This window comes from Cololabis saira, chromosome 19, assembly GCF_033807715.1.
Source record: "Cololabis saira isolate AMF1-May2022 chromosome 19, fColSai1.1, whole genome shotgun sequence".
In the NCBI taxonomy this organism is placed as follows: domain Eukaryota; kingdom Metazoa; phylum Chordata; class Actinopteri; order Beloniformes; family Belonidae; genus Cololabis; species Cololabis saira.
The window spans coordinates 4,005,574-4,022,448 of record NC_084605.1 but is presented as its reverse complement, the minus strand read 5'-3'; the positions used below and the strand labels follow the sequence as shown (position 1 = coordinate 4,022,448).

At 41.6% G+C, this 16,875-nt stretch overlaps 1 protein-coding gene across 4 annotated transcripts in view; it reads left to right on the top strand.

Annotated features, from left to right (window-relative positions):
* Positions 1-16,875, top strand: part of LOC133419305 (transmembrane protein 94-like) — a 70,998-nt gene that overhangs the window by 19,255 nt on the left and 34,868 nt on the right. For 3 of the 4 annotated variants that reach the window (XM_061708395.1, XM_061708396.1, XM_061708398.1), the window contains exons 9-12: positions 502-588; positions 2,427-2,543; positions 3,818-3,874; positions 15,557-15,661. In XM_061708395.1, the coding sequence (XP_061564379.1) occupies positions 502-588; positions 2,427-2,543; positions 3,818-3,874; positions 15,557-15,661 (366 nt within the window). The remainder of the gene's footprint in view (positions 1-501; positions 589-2,426; positions 2,544-3,817; positions 3,875-15,556; positions 15,662-16,875) is intronic. The other variant, XM_061708397.1, reaches the window with a different exon arrangement.

Below are 16,875 nucleotides of genomic sequence, written 5' to 3'. Positions count from 1 at the left end.
TTCCCGTGCCCTGAATGCATCAAGTGACGGGAGCATTATTTGATAGGATGTTACTGGACTATCAAATTATGCTACCCCTGAAATATGGATTTAAAATTGATAATATGGGATGTTGAGTATTTGTCCTTCAAAATAAACTACCCATGACATGAATTGCATTAAACTTTGTGAACATTATACGATAAAGAGAAAAAGAAAAAAGATTCTATCACTTTATTTGATATTCATTCAGTCATTGGCCTTTATTTAACCAGGCAGGTCATTAAGAACATTCTTATTTACAATGACGGCCTGGCAAGAGACAAGGAAGTGGTTTAGGGAGTAAAACGGTAAAATTGTAGCTCTACAAAAGGTAGAAAACCATTAGGGAGAATTTTTCGATAGGGGAGCAAAAATCGATAGATAGACGCTATTGGTTTATGCGGTGGTAGCATTTTTCGACGAAGCAGCAGAAATGGACAGAACAGCGGCCCCGGCGCTGACTCGTTTCTCCTCCTGCAGGCGGCGTTCCTGCTGGTCAACACGGTCCGGTTCTGCTGTGACGCCCCGGGCCTGACGCCGGCCGTCTTCCACTTCTTCCAGCTGCAGGTACAGTACGATCCCGCCGGAAACACCCGGGTCGGGTCAGCAGGGTCCACCAGAACTAGTGTTGTTCTGTCAGCCTGTTTCAGTTTCAGTCTAGTCTTTGGGTCGAGCTATCATTTTAGTTTTCGAGATTAAAAATAAAAAGGAAAAAGGAAGGAAAAAAAGAGAAAAAAGGAAGAAAAAAAATGGAAAAAAAGAAAGAAAAAGAGAAAAGGAGAAAGAAAAGGAAAAAAAAAGAAGGAAAAAAAAAAGTCAAACATTTTTGAAAAAGCTCCAGGAGCCACTAGGGCGGCACTAAAGAGCCACATGCGGCTCTAGAGCCGCGGGTTGCGGACCCCTGTTATAGACTCAAGAATACATTCATTCCAGATACAGAAGACTAATTTGAGTTTACAACATATTTATTTTTCCACATTTCTCCCCGTTGTTTTCTTTGTCGACGACACATTGGGTTTTCTTTTCCACGTCTATGTAGGAAAGTGTATCCAAAGATGGTTGTTCTTCTTCTCCAGCCCCAGAGCAGATCCCTGCGTTTCTCTATGTAACGTTGTTTTTAATGTACGTTAACTAGAGCTCTGCGTTAACGGCATCAGCCTCTAACTCTGCAGCTGATTCTGGATCTGATTCCTGCTGCAGCGACTGGGATTGAGGACTAACGTCACCCAGCAGAACTAAACCAGAGGAAACTACTGAAAACATGGACATTAAACCAGAGAAACTACTGAAAACATGGACATTAAACCAGAGAAACTACTGAAAACATGGACATTAAACCAGAGAAACTACTGAAAACATGGACATTAAACCAGAGAAACTACTGAAAACATGGACATTAAACCAGAGAAACTACTGAAAACATGGACATTAAGGATCTTTGGTAGAACATTTCGTCTTGTTTTGGTCAACGAAAATGAAGACACATTTTAGCAGAGTTTTTATTTTGTAATCTACATTTTATTATCGTTTTATTCCTCTACAACAGGGGTCGGCAACCCATGGCTCTAGAGCCGCCCTAGTGGCTCCATGGAGCTTTTTCAAAAATGTTTGACCTGTTTTTTTCCTTTTCTTCTTCTTTTTCTTTCCTCTTTATTTGTTTGTTTGTTGTTTGTTTTTATTTGTTTTTCCTTTTTTTTCTTTTTTCTTTTTTTTCCTTCGTCCTTTACTTTTTAATCTCGACATTTCGACTTTTTTCTCAACATTTCAACTCTTTTCTTGACATTTCGACTTTTTTCTCAACATTTCGACTTTTTTCTCCAAATTGTACTTCAACATTAATCTCAAAATTTTGACTTTTTTCTCGACATTTTGACTTTTTTCTCAAAATTTTGACTTTTTTCTCGACATTTTGACTTTTTTCTCAAAATTTTGACTTTTTTCTCGACATTTTGACTTTTTTCTCAAAATTTTGACTTTTTTCTCGACATTTCGACGTTTTAACTCTTTTCTCGACATTTCAACTTTTTTCTCCAAATTGTACTTCAACATTAATCTTGACATTTTGACTTTTTCCTCGACATTTTGACTTTTTTCTCGACATTTCGACATTTTTCTCGACATTTCGCCACTTCCCTTCATTCTAAGGCTTTTGAAGACTTTTCATTTTTTGCGGCTCCAGACATATTTGTTTTTTGTGTTTTTGGTCCAATATGGCTCTTTCAACATTTTGGGTTGCCGACCCCTGCTCTACAATATTGCATTATATATTTAATAATCGTTATCGTCACATGACCAGCGTTTTCGTCTCGTCTCGTTTTCCCTCAGGTTCGTTGACGACGATATTTAGTCATAATCTTCTTTTACCCAGCACCAACCCCTGTCCGTGTTTGCTGGTGTGATTCCAGGTGATGGGGGTCCTGCCCATCCTGCCCCTGCTCTTCCCCGTCATGTGGGTGCTGGTCAACGCCTTCGGGGAGGCCCGAGTCCTGGCCGAGTTCAGCCGAGCGTCGCCAGCTGGTCTGGTGAGGCGAACCCGCACACACGGACACGGAAACACGAGACACGAGACACGGAAACACGAGACACGGAAACACGAGACACGGAAACACGAGACACGGAAACACGAGACACGGAAACACGCACCGGTGGCGTGTGCTCGGTCAGGTAGTCGTAGATGTGGAGATCCAGTTCCTCTACCGACCACTAGGGTCTGGATCCAGACCTGCAGTTGCTTTAACAACCACTAGGGCAGGGGTGTCAAATTTACTAAAAAGGAAGGCATAAATAATTGCCATGAATCACAGCATATCTGATAATATATTTCTTCTACAAATCCATCGTTATTCCACAAATAGAGCAGTTTTGACATTTTTTTAGTTTTCTAGAATGCATTTGCTGATTTTATTTCTTTGTAGACGGTCGTTTATTTTTATTAAATGACCACTATTATATATTTTCGCAGGAAAAATATCACTGCTAAAAAAGATGATAGAAGATATTTATTTGGAGAATTTCAGTTTTGAATACGAGGATCGTGACAAAGTAAAACAGTTAAAAAAGAAGTGCTGACTTTTTTGGCACACTGGCGTAAATATCTGCGCCAATTTTTAAAAATAAATACACTTAATTGTACTGGAAAAATCTCTAAATCACAAAGAAACACTCTCGGATGTAATAAGAAAGATTTTACTTTTAATTAAATTTCCTATAAAAAAGCGAAATATAAAAAAAAAAATACTTGTTTCTGTTTATCTTTGTAAAATGTTATTAAAAGTATCTTACATAATTTGAAAAAAACGAGAAATTTCAAGAAAAGATCCTGAAGAAATATATTTTACATAATTAAAGTGTAAACAAAGTGCATATTTCCTTTAAAATTAACTAAACTGATATTGGATTAGATAACAATAGTAAAAAAAAAAGAATTAGAAAACATTTTTTTCGCACCGTTTTTGTTATTTTGAGTGTGCGGCCCGCGAGAAAAAAATTGGTCAAATCCGGCCCGCCAAGAAAAATGAGTTTGACACCCCTGCAGTAGGGTCTGGATCCAGACCTGCAGTTCCTTTAACAACCACTAGGATCTGGATCTAGACCTGCAGTTCCTCTACAGACCACTAGTTAGCTGTAGCTAGCTCCTTCAGCTTAAAGGGGGGCGTTTCCATTGAACTGTTGCAATCATGGAATGTTTCCGTGTTTCTCGGACCCCCGTGTTCTGAGACAGGAGTGTTTTAGTCCAGGTCATGCAGAGACCCCCCCACCCCCCAGCCCGTTTAACGCCGCTCTTCTGTCGCTCCAGCTTGCTAAGTTCTCTGAGGACACTCTCAGCAGCTACACAGAGGTGGTGTCCTCTCAGGTATTCCTCCCACTGTTCACCCCCCCCACCAGCTTCACCTGAACCTGCCTGGCTTCACCTGCTCACTGCCCCCCCCCTCCCTGTGGAGTGGACCCCCATGAGGTGGGTTTCCATTAGCCCGGGTCTGAGGTAATAATAATAATAATAATAATAATAATAATGACCTGGGTCACCTTCATCATCATCATCATCAGAGCACAGAAAACTTCAAATATAGGTTGCAATTTAGTGATGCACCGAAATGAAAATTTGTGGCCGAAACCGAAAATAATGATAAACACTTGGCCGAATACCGAACAATACCGAACATGGTTCTTCTACAGTTTTTCATTTATTTTGCCAATTTTTTCACCATTGCATAAATCAAATACATTTGATTTAGGCATGCTTTTCAAAGAAAAAAATCTTTTACAAAATTACAAGGTAGAAAATATTTATTGAACATAAAATAATGAACAGATTTTAATTTCCAGCATTATGTTGTTTTGGTTCCACCTCCTGGTGAATGTTGGTAAAATTCTTATGGGGTTACTTTTTGGTTGGCCAACGATTTATGTAGTGCGTAACGTTACGGGACGGAGCGGCCAGTCTATTTCCTTATTTTACGACGCCGTTATTAATTGTTAGTTTTTTTCCCACTTATTCCACCAAACACCGAAAGTGTTTTTTTGTCATTTTCGGCCAAACAATTTCGGTTACCGAACAATCGGTGCATCACTATTGCAATTCAGTTCAATTTGCTTTATTTGTTGAACAGGGACCGTACATATTAATAAACACAAGCATAAATATGCACGGTTGTAGCCAGAGGCTAATTTCCACCATTCGTCCAAATTGTGTCCGGCAAATTAATGCCAGACACAGAATCGGACACCAACAGACAAAGGAGACGAGACATGACATCCATACCAACAAAACACAACATTAAAAATACGACTGAGCTAGATAAATATCATTAAGCAATAAAACATGTTACAATTGAATAGTGTTGGGCGGTATGACCAAAAATTTATATCACGGTATTTTTCAAAATTATATCGGTTTCACGGTATATCACGGTATTTTTTTTTTTCATGCACAACTGGGTGTTAACCACATTTTCTAATGATTTGGAAAGGAATTGCTGCAGTAAATTGGCTTAGAATGGCCTATTTTACTGTCATGAGGAGGAAATATTGTAGAAAAACATTAATGTCCACACTAGTATAAATACAGGTTTGCATGGCCTCACGTGTGCCTGGCACTAGGACCCCGTGGACGCATGGTGTCGTCGGGCTGTGTTTTCCTTCATGCTTCCCTGCAGCGTCACATGCAAACACAAACACACGTACCTGGCAGAAACATTTCTTTATATCATGTTGTCTGTCGCCCGCAATATTTTTTCTTTTTTTGGCCGGCGCCATAGTTGGCTAGCTACAAACTCTATACATCCCATAATGTATAATAATATGCCGCGCTTTCAGCAGCGGTACTCGCATCGTTAAGGCTGATTTATGGTTCCCCGTTACACCAACGCAGATCCTACGGCGTGGGGTACGCAGCAAGTGGCCGTACAGTGCACGTCACCGCGTACCCTACGGCGTAGGCTCTACGTCGATTTAACGCTGAACCATAATTCAGGCTTTACTAGGCAACGAAGCAGGTTGACTCACGTTGCAGAACAGCGCTGCAGAGGCGCTCCTAAACGTAAATGATCATTGATTTTTTTTTTTTTTTTTTTTAGGCCTGGCGGGGGGTCTCGATGGCCTGGCGGCCCCGCCAGGTCCATACAGTGGTAGGGGACACACTGTCCAGCGGCGGAACGTAGTGCTGTGCGGCGTTCCCAACGTTGCGTACGCTACTGTACACTCACCGGTATTACGGTATATGAAAAATTCATATCATAAGAAAAATAAACACCGGTATTCAGTATGGACCGGTATACCGCCCAGCACTACAATTGATAAACAAGTAATTAAGTGACCGTAAAGTTAAAGTGCTTAAGTGCTAGAGTTTGTAAAGTGCTGATGCATATTGACTAGGGGTGTAACAATATATCGTGCCACGAAATTTCGCGATACAAAAACGTCCCGATACGTGTCGTGGAGGTGACAAACTGTATCGCGATATTGGGTTATTAATATTAATCTATTGTGTTGACTAGTAACGCACATCCGGCCGCGGCCGGACCGCACTGACCAAAATCTTCCTCCACTCAGAAGAAACTAGTCCCGCTTTGCAGTCCCGTTTTGAGCTCTGAACCTTTACTTATTTAAGTCTGGTGTAGAATTAAGCCTTACCTCATTAAATTAAACCTTTTTGGGGTCGTGAGTAGGACAAACACGGAGACAACTTCTGCTGAGTTCCAGTGTACTTCAGTGTCCATCAACAGTGTAGGATTTTAGAACATCAACACAGCACCTAGTGCCGTACTGTGGCGTATCACTCCGCCCAATCTAAAACAGACTAATCACTACAGATAAACTGACTAGTGTCATTATAGTCCCTGACTTACATCAGAATATAAAGAATATATTTATAAAATAATGAACCCTGAATTAACAAAATAACCTTAACAAAAATAAATCTCCTCTTACACTTATAAGGTGAGCATGAATCAATATTTTTTTATGATGTAAAATTGTATTTATTTATTTACTTGTATTTATTTATTTAATTTTAGTTGTTACATTTCTGGAAAAGAAAAAAGTCAAATCATACATGAGAGAAACTATTCAGTTTGTGGCTAAATATTTGTACTTGTGTGAAACTGAAGATCATAATGCAAACCTGACATTTACTTTTAGTTCAGTTTGTGGAAAATGGTTGGCCTGGCTTTCTCTTTAAAACTTAAACAGTTATAAAGCATTACAAACTGTAACAATAGGGCAAACGCACAGCATTATTTTGTATTTTGTGTCTTTCAAATAAAAGACAATTTCCTCATGACTACCTCATTCAAGGATGTTAAAAAAATACTGCTATATCGTATCGTATTGTTATCGTGACCTCAATATCGTGTATCGTACCGTATCGTGAGATTAGTGTATCGTTACACCCCTAATATTGACATTCAGTTACGTCCGACAGAAAACACACATTTGGAGATGTTGGATAGAGAAAACATTTAGAACTTTTTATTTTCATTTATGACTCGACATGTCTTCAGAATTCAGAAAATTGGATATGGATTAACCATAAAACCTGGTAGGGCCCTGAAGGGTTTGGTAGAGACGTCTAGGACCTGGTAGAGTCCAGAAAGGTTTGATAGAGAAGTCTAGGACCTGGTAGAGTCCAGAAAGGTTTGATAGAGAAGTCTAGGACCTGGTAGAGTCCAGAAAGGTTTGATAGAGAAGTCTAGGACCTGGTAGAGTCCAGAAGGGTTTGGTAGAGAAGTTTAGGACCTGGTAGGGTCCTGAAGGGTTTGATGGAGAAGTCTAGGACCTGGTAGAGTCCAGAAGGGTTTGGTAGAGAGGTTTAGGACCTGGTAGAGTCCAGAAGGGTTTGGTAGAGAAGTTTAGGACCTGGTAGAGTCCCGAAGGGTTTGGTAGAGAAGTTTAGGACCTGGTAGAGTCCAGAAGGGTTTGGTAGAGAAGTTTAGGACCTGGTAGAGTCCAGAAGGGTTTGGTAGAGAAGTTTAGGACCTGGTAGGGTCCCGAAGGGTTTGGTAGAGAAGTCTAGGACCTGGTAGGGTCCAGAAGGGTTTGATTTCAGGGACTCTGAAGTACCGAACCCCAGGTAGGGACTTGTCTCAACAGTTCCTGAAAACCGTGAAAATGGACCCTGTAAAACGACCTCAGACCCGTCCTCTAATGGAAACCTGCCTACAAAGCTCTGATCGCCCCCCCTGCACTTCAGCCCCAATCACACTTTTGATTTCTGCATGATGGATCTCCATCGACCGCTGATTCCTGTGTGCACTCCTTCCTCCTGCAGTCAGTGTCTAGTTCTGGGTCAAGTCCGTGTTGTGTCCCCTGTGGTCTTCGGTGTCGGAGCATCTTTGGTCTCTGGTGTCCTGCCGGACCGCTCCAGCTGTGTTGAAGCAGACAGGACGTCTCCTCCTTCACATCTGTTGACCTGTGGCCGGCTCATGCAGACTTACCAAAACCTGGACATGCCTTCACAGGCCGTGTCCGTTTATCTATTTATATATTTAAAATTCCCTCCGTATTCTTAGAGACCAAGGAGATTAAAGTAGATATTTATTCTGATGTAACTCCTTTAATAGTAATAACATTAATACTCTGTTAGGGTTTACTGGTCTAACTCAGAACTGGTCCATTCTGCATGGCTTTTGTTTACACACCAGTAATCCCAGTTAGATCCCGCGGACTGTTAATACGACTACTAGGGGTTGTTTCACTAACTATTTTGTTATTGGCCCGAATATAAGACGGTGTTTTTTGCATTGAAATAAGACTGAAAAAGTGGGCGTCGTCTTACATTCGGGGTCTAGACGTTATACCCATTGACTCCGCTAGATGGCGCCAGATATCTTTAAAGCAAACGCTGAACTTAACTCCCCAGGCCAAAGTAAACCCCTGTCATGAAGAATAAAAATAAAAATAGCAGTAGCACAAAGAAGAAAAATAAAAAATAGCGGTAAGAAAGAAAAGAGAAGAAAATAAGGGAAGAAATATCAGAAAAAGGAGAAACGTAGCGACAATCTGGAGAAAAGTGGGTGGAAGATCGGCAGGTAAACCGGCAGCTGAGGAGAAGTTATGATGCAAACTTCAAGATAATGATTTGAATGAGGCAAAATAACATGCTTTTTCATTTGTTTCAGATGTACTGTAATTATTTTCTGTATAAAAATTGAATTTGGTGTTCAAAAAAGTATTTTTTTTAAACTTGAGTCTTGAAAAAGAGGGGGTCGTCTTATAATCAGGGTCGTCTTATATTCGGGCCAATACGGTACTACTGTTACTGAGTAAAGGGTTGCTAGTATGATCCGGCTGAAGATCTACGAGTAAACTTTACATTTAGATTCAGAAATGGGCCTAATTTCACTGGTGCATCTGTACCGCTTTTCCACCAAACCAGTTCCAGGGCTGGTTCTAGTTCTGGTTCTGGGCCAGTGCTGAGTTTGGAACCGGGCTTTCTGTTTCCACTGACAAAGAACTGGCTCCGGTTCCAAGGTAGCACCAACTCTTTGCAGGTCTAGAGGAAAGAACCGCTTACGTAAGCGGAGGGGGAGGAGTTATTAAGACCAACGGCAACAGCAAGACTGGGAGATGGAAACATTTTCAAATAAGAATGAATCTGGATGCAGCAAAGCATCATGGGAGGAGGAGGAGACAACCTGTCTTTTAGAGATGTGTCCACGGAGGAGCTACGAGGACCAAGTCCTGTTAGAGCAGATACCTGGTTGTTGCTGCAACTTTCACGCAAACGTAGAGGCGTAACTGATGTTAGCAGAGACGTAACTGACGTTTGCAGAGACGTAACTGACGTTTGCAGAGACGTAACTGACGTTAGCAGAGACGTAACTGACGTTAGCAGAGACGTAACTGACGTCTGCAGAGACGTAACTGACGTTTGCAGAGACGTAACTGACGTTAGCAGAGACGTAACTGACGTTTGCAGAGACGTAACTGACGTTAGCAGAGACGTAACTGACGTTAGCAGAGACGTAACTGACGTCTGCAGAGACGTAACTGACGTCTGCAGAGACGTAACTGACGTTTGCAGAGACGTAACTGACGTTTGCAGAGACGTAACTGACGTTAGCAGAGACGTAACTGACGTTTGCAGAGACGTAACTGACGTGTGCAGAGACGTAACTGATGTTTGCAGAGACGTAACTGACGTTTGCAGAGACGTAACTGACGTTTGCAGCGACGTAACTGACGTTTGCAGCGACGTAACTGACGTTTGCAGCGACGTGACTGACGTTAGCGGAGACGTAACTGACGTTAGCGGAGACGTAACTGACGTTTGCAGCGACGTAACTGACGTTAGCGGAGACGTAACTGACGTTAGCGGAGACGTAACTGACGTTAGCGGAGACGTAACTGACGTTAGCGGAGACGTAACTGACGTTAGCGGAGACGTAACTGACGTTAGCGGAGACGTAACTGACGTTTGCAGCGACGTAACTGACGTTTGCAGAGACGTAACTGACGTTAGCAGAGACGTAACTGACGTTTGCAGAGACGTAACTGACGTTTGCAGCGACGTAACTGACGTTAGCGGAGACGTAACTGACGTTAGCGGAGACGTAACTGACGTTAGCGGAGACGTAACTGACGTTAGCGGAGACGTAACTGACGTTAGCGGAGACGTAACTGACGTTTGCAGCGACGTAACTGACGTTTGCAGAGACGTAACTGACGTTTGCAGAGACGTAACTGACGTTTGCAGCGACGTAACTGACGTTTGCAGAGACGTAACTGACGTTAGCAGAGACGTAACTGACGTTAGCAGAGACGTAACTGACGTTTGCAGCGACGTAACTGACGTTTGCAGAGACGTAACTGACGTTAGCAGAGACGTAACTGACGTTAGCAGAGACGTAACTGACGTTAGCAGAGACGTAACTGACGTTAGCAGAGACGTAACTGGCGTTAGCAGAGACGTAACTGGCGTTAGCAGAGACGTAACTGACGTTAGCAGAGACGTAACTGACGTTAGCAGACGCGTAACTGACGTTTGCGGAGACGTAACTGACGTTAGCGGAGACGTAACTGACGTTAGCGGAGACGTAACTGACGTTTGCGGAGACGTAACTGACGTTAGCAGAGACGTAACTGACGTTAGCAGAGACGTAACTGACGTTAGCAGAGGCGTAACTGACGTTAGCAGAGGCGTAACTGACGTTTGCAGAGACGTAACTGACGTTTGCGGAGACGTAACTGACGTTTGCGGAGACGTAACTGACGTTAGCGGAGACGTAACTGACGTTAGCGGAGACGTAACTGACGTTTGCGGAGACGTAACTGACGTTAGCAGAGACGTAACTGACGTTTGCAGAGACGTAACTGACGTTTGCAGAGACGTAACTGACGTTAGCAGAGACGTAACTGACGTTTGCAGAGACGTAACTGACGTTTGCAGAGACGTAACTGACGTTAGCAGAGACGTAACTGACGTTAGCAGAGAGGTAACTGACGTTAGCAGCGACGTAACTGACGTTTGCAGAGACGTAATGACGTGGCTCCCCTTAGCACCCGAGCTGTGGAAAAAACAGAACCAGAACCAACACTGGTCCAGAACCAGCCCTGGAACCGGTTTGGTGGTAAAGGGGGTACTAATGTGTGCAGGGTAGTTTTACACGGCAGCTCGTCCACACGGTGACATCAGGAGATAAATACGTGATCAGAACTTGTATGATTGATAAACCCTTCGGTCTCAGCTGACGTTAGGACAGTGTTTCTCAATCCTGGTCCTCGTGGACCTCTGTCCTGCATGACTGAGGGCCAGTCCCAATCCCCCCCTAGTCCTATTTTTAAGTCCTAACCCTAAATTTTGCGCGTTCCCGTGAGGGTAGTGGTGTCCCAATTCCTCTTTTCATCTAGGGGTGGTGGGGAAAACGAGGGCTAGTGGACATAACGAGGGTTAGGGGATATGAATCTAGCCCTTCACAGCGAGGGTTTTCAGATGCTGACTCGCCAACCGAGGGCTAGAAAAATTCCCCAGAATGCTTTACATGCAGACTGAATATAAAAAAAAACATGGCCGACATTTCTTATTTTTTAGTGAATAAAATCAATATTTTGAGTTAGTTTCTCCATAAAAATGCATTTTGATTACATTTCTAGCGAGAAATATATATTTTACTTTCATAATATTCACTCAGTAATCACTTGTTTGCCCGTTGTTCGCGAAGATCACGCCAGAATAAAGGCTGATTTTTGGTTCCGCGTTACACCAACGCAGAGCCTACGGCATAGGTTAAGCGGCGACGCACGCCGTACGCCGTAATCTACGCCGTAGGCTCTGCGTCGATTTAACGCGGAACCATAAATCAGCTCCCGAGCCAGCAGGTTCTTCTCATCCCGAAAACGTAGTAGCAAATTTCTTAACAGGCGTTATTTGGATAAACTGAGCCCAGGTTGGGGATCTTAACGGATACTTTTACGCCTGGAAAAATATTAAAACTTAATAAAGTGGCATATTAACAGCGCTACAGCGGAAATTAAAACAGCTTTTAGCTCTCAGCTTCCTGATATGGTGTGACGTTTGTGCAAACGTAACTATGCAGTCGCTTACGTACCCGAACGTAAACCACGCAGTGACGTAGCAAGTGGTGTCACAATCCCTAGGGAAGATTACAAGGGCCCTACTCATTTTTAGGGCTAGTGGTAAAGTAGGGGATGTATTGGGATTGGCCCCTTAGATGCTACCCTGCTTCTAAAACATGCAGGACAGGGCACCACGAGGACCAGGATTGAGGAACACTGTTAGGAGGACAGAAAGATCCATCCTGAACGAGTACCGCCCTCTGGCGCCCTCTGGTGGACACCAAGTGTCCTGTTAGAACCTGATAACTCCCGGAAACGAGAGCAGAGCAGAGGCTGCTGGGAAATGCAGTAGTCTTGCTCAGATAGCAAAGCGATCGTTTTTAGTGTCACCTTTTACCTCACGGCCAGCGTCTCTGATCACCGACTGAGATGAAGGTGGACCTGCACCCACGGTAGACCTGGGGGGCGTCTCCTAAACCAGTTTTAGGTGACCCCTGACTAGGGCTGGGGATCGATTCAAGAATCGATTCAGTTCCAATTCCTAAGATTCAGAATCGATTATCATGCTTTGATTTGATCCGATATTGATTTGGGTTAGAGTTATTAAAACAGTTCTTTGAGCTGTTGCATGAATGATATGACTGTAGTTCTGCAACATATTAATACTAGTATTATATTGAGATTCAACAGCAAGTATTGGCAGCTAATGATGCTGTAAGGACCAATCAGCTCCCAGAATGCTGATAGAACTGAAACAGAAACATCGTGGGGCAGAATTACCAAACAGATCCAGGGAGGAAACAGAGACGCATGAAATCAGTCTTATTTTTTCCCCATTTATGAGAATTTGGTTTTTAACATTTTATGCAAATGTAACCCTAAGACAGTATATAAAGCAAAGAAATAGACAATTTATGCAATTATAACTGAAAACTTTAATGTCTTCATACCTTTAAACATATTTAAAGGCAAAAACATGGCACCAGTTATTCTCGTGTCCAACAAAATATTCCTTTTTTGGGCATAAACAAAAAAGTACTAAAAGTTGTAATGTAATGATGAAATTTATTTATTTTTTTTTTTTTTTTAAATCGATCTTTAGACATTAGAATCGATTTTTAGGAATTAATATGAGAATCGATTTAAAATCGGAGAATGGATCTTTTCAACACAGACCTACCCCTGACTGACACGTGTATCATGCTTGGCTACCTATTGGGACGTTTTCAGGACGTGCACGATTGGCTCCTGAAAAGCTGTCATGTCGGAGGGAGAATCTGCATGGATATGTGCTGCCACCTGCTCGCTTCACCTTCCACCTGCAGTTTAGAGGCTTCGGTACGGAGAGAAGATCCACTCAGAACATTTGTCCATAACTTGCTCGAAGTTACGGAAAAATTGATAATTACGAATTCAGAAAGCCTGCTACAGACATCGTTACATACGCGTGCACGAGTCGCCTGATACATACACATACATGGTTTTGAGACTCTTTTCTCCAAGAAGTCACACAGATTCGTTTGTACATGGTGCGTTTAAGGACTGGTGGAAAGCTGGGTCATCTGAGCTGCTATCTGAGTCAAGCGTTATTTCCCTCAATACTTAGTTTCCTCTAAACTTGTGACGAACTGTGAACAATTGTTGGCTTGTGTAAGAGAGAATATCTCAGCACCCCGTGGTTTTAACACCGTTACTTTGTAATAGTCTATAATTCCTTATATGGACGGATGTGCATTTATGAGTCGTACAAATGTAATTAGATGTTTTAAAGCAACGGCCGCTAGGTGGAAACACTAGAACACAAGAAGATAATAGGTGGAATCACGGTGGTCTGAAGTAGGTTTACATACTTAGGGGAGGTAACTAATAACGCTAGACTCGGATGAAAACTCAGATGACCCAGCTTTCCACCAGTCATTAAACGCACCACGTACAGACAAATCTGTGAGGCTTCTTGGAGGAAAACAGTCTCAAAACAATTCGTGCAAATCTACGGCTTTGTGCGATTCGTACACGCGTATTTAACGATGTGTGTGTGTGGGAGGCTTTTTGAATGATTAATTATTAATTGACCCTTTGTCAAGCCCCGCCCCGTTGCCAGGTCGGACAAAACCGCCATCTCTCCCGTCAGCTTCCATTGTAAAAACAGGGTTTTACATCACTTTATTTGTAATTATTGTACCAAAGAAAATCAACAGCAACTAGATATGAATAAAAAGTACTTCAGGTACCATGGAGTGAGTTTAAAAACCTGAGGTTTTCGGTGAAAACAAGATCTTTTAATTAATTTAGCTCAGGGGTCGGCAACCCGCGGCTCTAAAGCCGCATGCAGCTCTTTAGCGCCGCCCTAGTGGCTCCTGGAGCTTTTTCAATAATGTTTGACCTTTTTTTTTTTTATTTTTTTTTTTTTATTATTTTTTTTTTTTTTTCCTTTTTTAATCTCGACATTTCGACTTTTTTCTTGAAATTTTTACTTTTTTCTCAACTTTTCGACTCGAAATTTTTACTTTTTTCTCGACATTTCGACTTTTTTCTCAAAACTTTGCCTTTTTCCTCGACATTTTGATTTTTTTCTCAACATTTCAATTTTTCTCGAAATTTTCACTTTTTTCCCGAAATTTTCACTTTTTTCTCGAAATTTCGTCATTTTTCTTGAAATTTTCACTTTTTTCTCGACATTTTTACTTTTTTCTCGACATTTCAACTTTTTTCTCGACATTTCGACTTTTCTCAAAATTTCGACATTTCAACTTTTTTCTCGAAGTGCATAATGAAAAAAAAAATCTTCCCCCAGTTCTAACTAATATAGAAACATGCATCATGTTTTGCCTTCATTCTAAGTCAGATACAAGACTTTTCATTTTTTGCGGCTCCAGACATATTGGGGTTATTGGGTTGCGACCCCTGATTTAGCTGATAGCACGGTGGAAGGTGCGGCTGCGTAGTTTTATCCTAGTTTACCGTTTGGTTTTGGGATGAAATGTATTCCTGGGATTCTCTCTTTTACCAGAGCCCCCAGCACACTGCTTAACCATTTTAAGATAAATAAATAAAACGCTTCGGCGGTTGTAGCTATGGGTTGTAGCTGCTGCCGAGCCGACTTTGTTTTGGAAGTACGGATCAGATTTCTGCCAGTTTGGGGATAAAAATACGCTGCACCCTCACAACACTGCAAATGTCCTTTTACTAATATGAAGATTTAAAAAAAATAATCCAGTGATTTAAATTTCGATACAAGTAAAAACTAGAACTTTTTCCATCGATGTGAAGGAGAGAGAGACGGCTGTTTGGTCCAACCGGATAACCGGATGTTTGGTCCCTGGCCGACCAATCAGAAGGCTGAGAAAGGGTCAATTGGCCGTAACTTGGAGCAAGTTACGCACACACAAATGTTTTGAGTGGATTTTATCCTCGTACTTCGTCCCTTTTCTCAGAACCTGATTGAACGTTTGATCAGTGATCCGTACAGAGGTTCAGGCTCCGTCCCACACAGATGTGTAACCAGCTGTTTCCATCCCAGGACATGCTGCGCTGCGTCTGGAGGCACCTGGTGGGAATCCTGAAGGGGGAATCTCCCACGCTGTGTTACACGTCCAGCCTGCTGCACACGCTGGGATCCGTCACCGTGAGTACCGCGTCGTTACCGCGGCGTTACCGCGGCGTTACCGCGGCGTTACCGCGGCGTTACCGCGCCTTTCTGAGGGGTTTCCTACCGACGACTCACTTTTAACCTCATTTCAAGGAATATTCGGTCATTTCTGAGTTTAAGTTAGTTTAGTCTTCAACCGGGGGTCCACGACCCCAAAAGAAAGGACCAAAAGAAATAAAGGCAATTTGAACCAAAATCATTTGTGACAGTTAAAAAATATATATATATAACTATATATATATATATATATATATATATATAGATATATATTAGGGCTGGGCGATATGGACCAAAAGTCATATCTCGATATTTTCTAGCTAAATGGCGATACTCGGTATATATCGATATTTTTTCTGTGCCATAATTGGGGTTTCCCCCAAAACATTATAGCATAGCATCTCTGTTAGCATCCCTGTTAGCATCTCTGTTAGCTTCATCTTTTTCTGAGGCAAACCCTTAAAAAAACAGTCAGTTTTAATCCAAAGCCTCGTGCCAAATGTCACACAGGTTCCTTTATTAACAGAGGTCTGCACATTATCAAAATATAAAATAAAAATAAACTGCCTGCAAATATAGAATAAAAATGCTTCTTGAATAAAATAAAACAAATATCCCTTTCCTGCATAACAATTAAATTAAAATACACTGTAATTAATACAATGTAGACAGTAACAGGCAGACTTTTCCACTAAGGTTGACAGTTGTGAAAATAACAAAACATTTGTGCAAATCTCAAATAAAACATTCAAGTCAATTTGTCACAAAATAAGCTATATCAAAATCATATTTTTTTTTTTTTTTTTTTTTAAATAATCGATATAAACGATATTGTCTCGTACCATATCGCGTTTGGAAATATATCGATATATATTAAAATCTCGATATATCGCCCAGCCCTAATATATATATATATATATATATATATATGATTGATAACTCATTAGCAGGCCATAATCTACTTTTGACAATAACTATTGCGTCTACAACTGATAAATGATTCCCATGACGTGAGTCATGTGACTAATGTCAACTTTAGAGCGGAAAAACCAGCTAGCTAGCTGTTTAAGAAAACAAAATTCGTTGCAAAATTGACTTGTTTATTTCATATTTAACGCTAGTTAGACCTGAAGGATAAATGAGTGACAATAACGAAGCTTAAAGCTATAGATTGTAAAGTTCCAGCTCGGCCT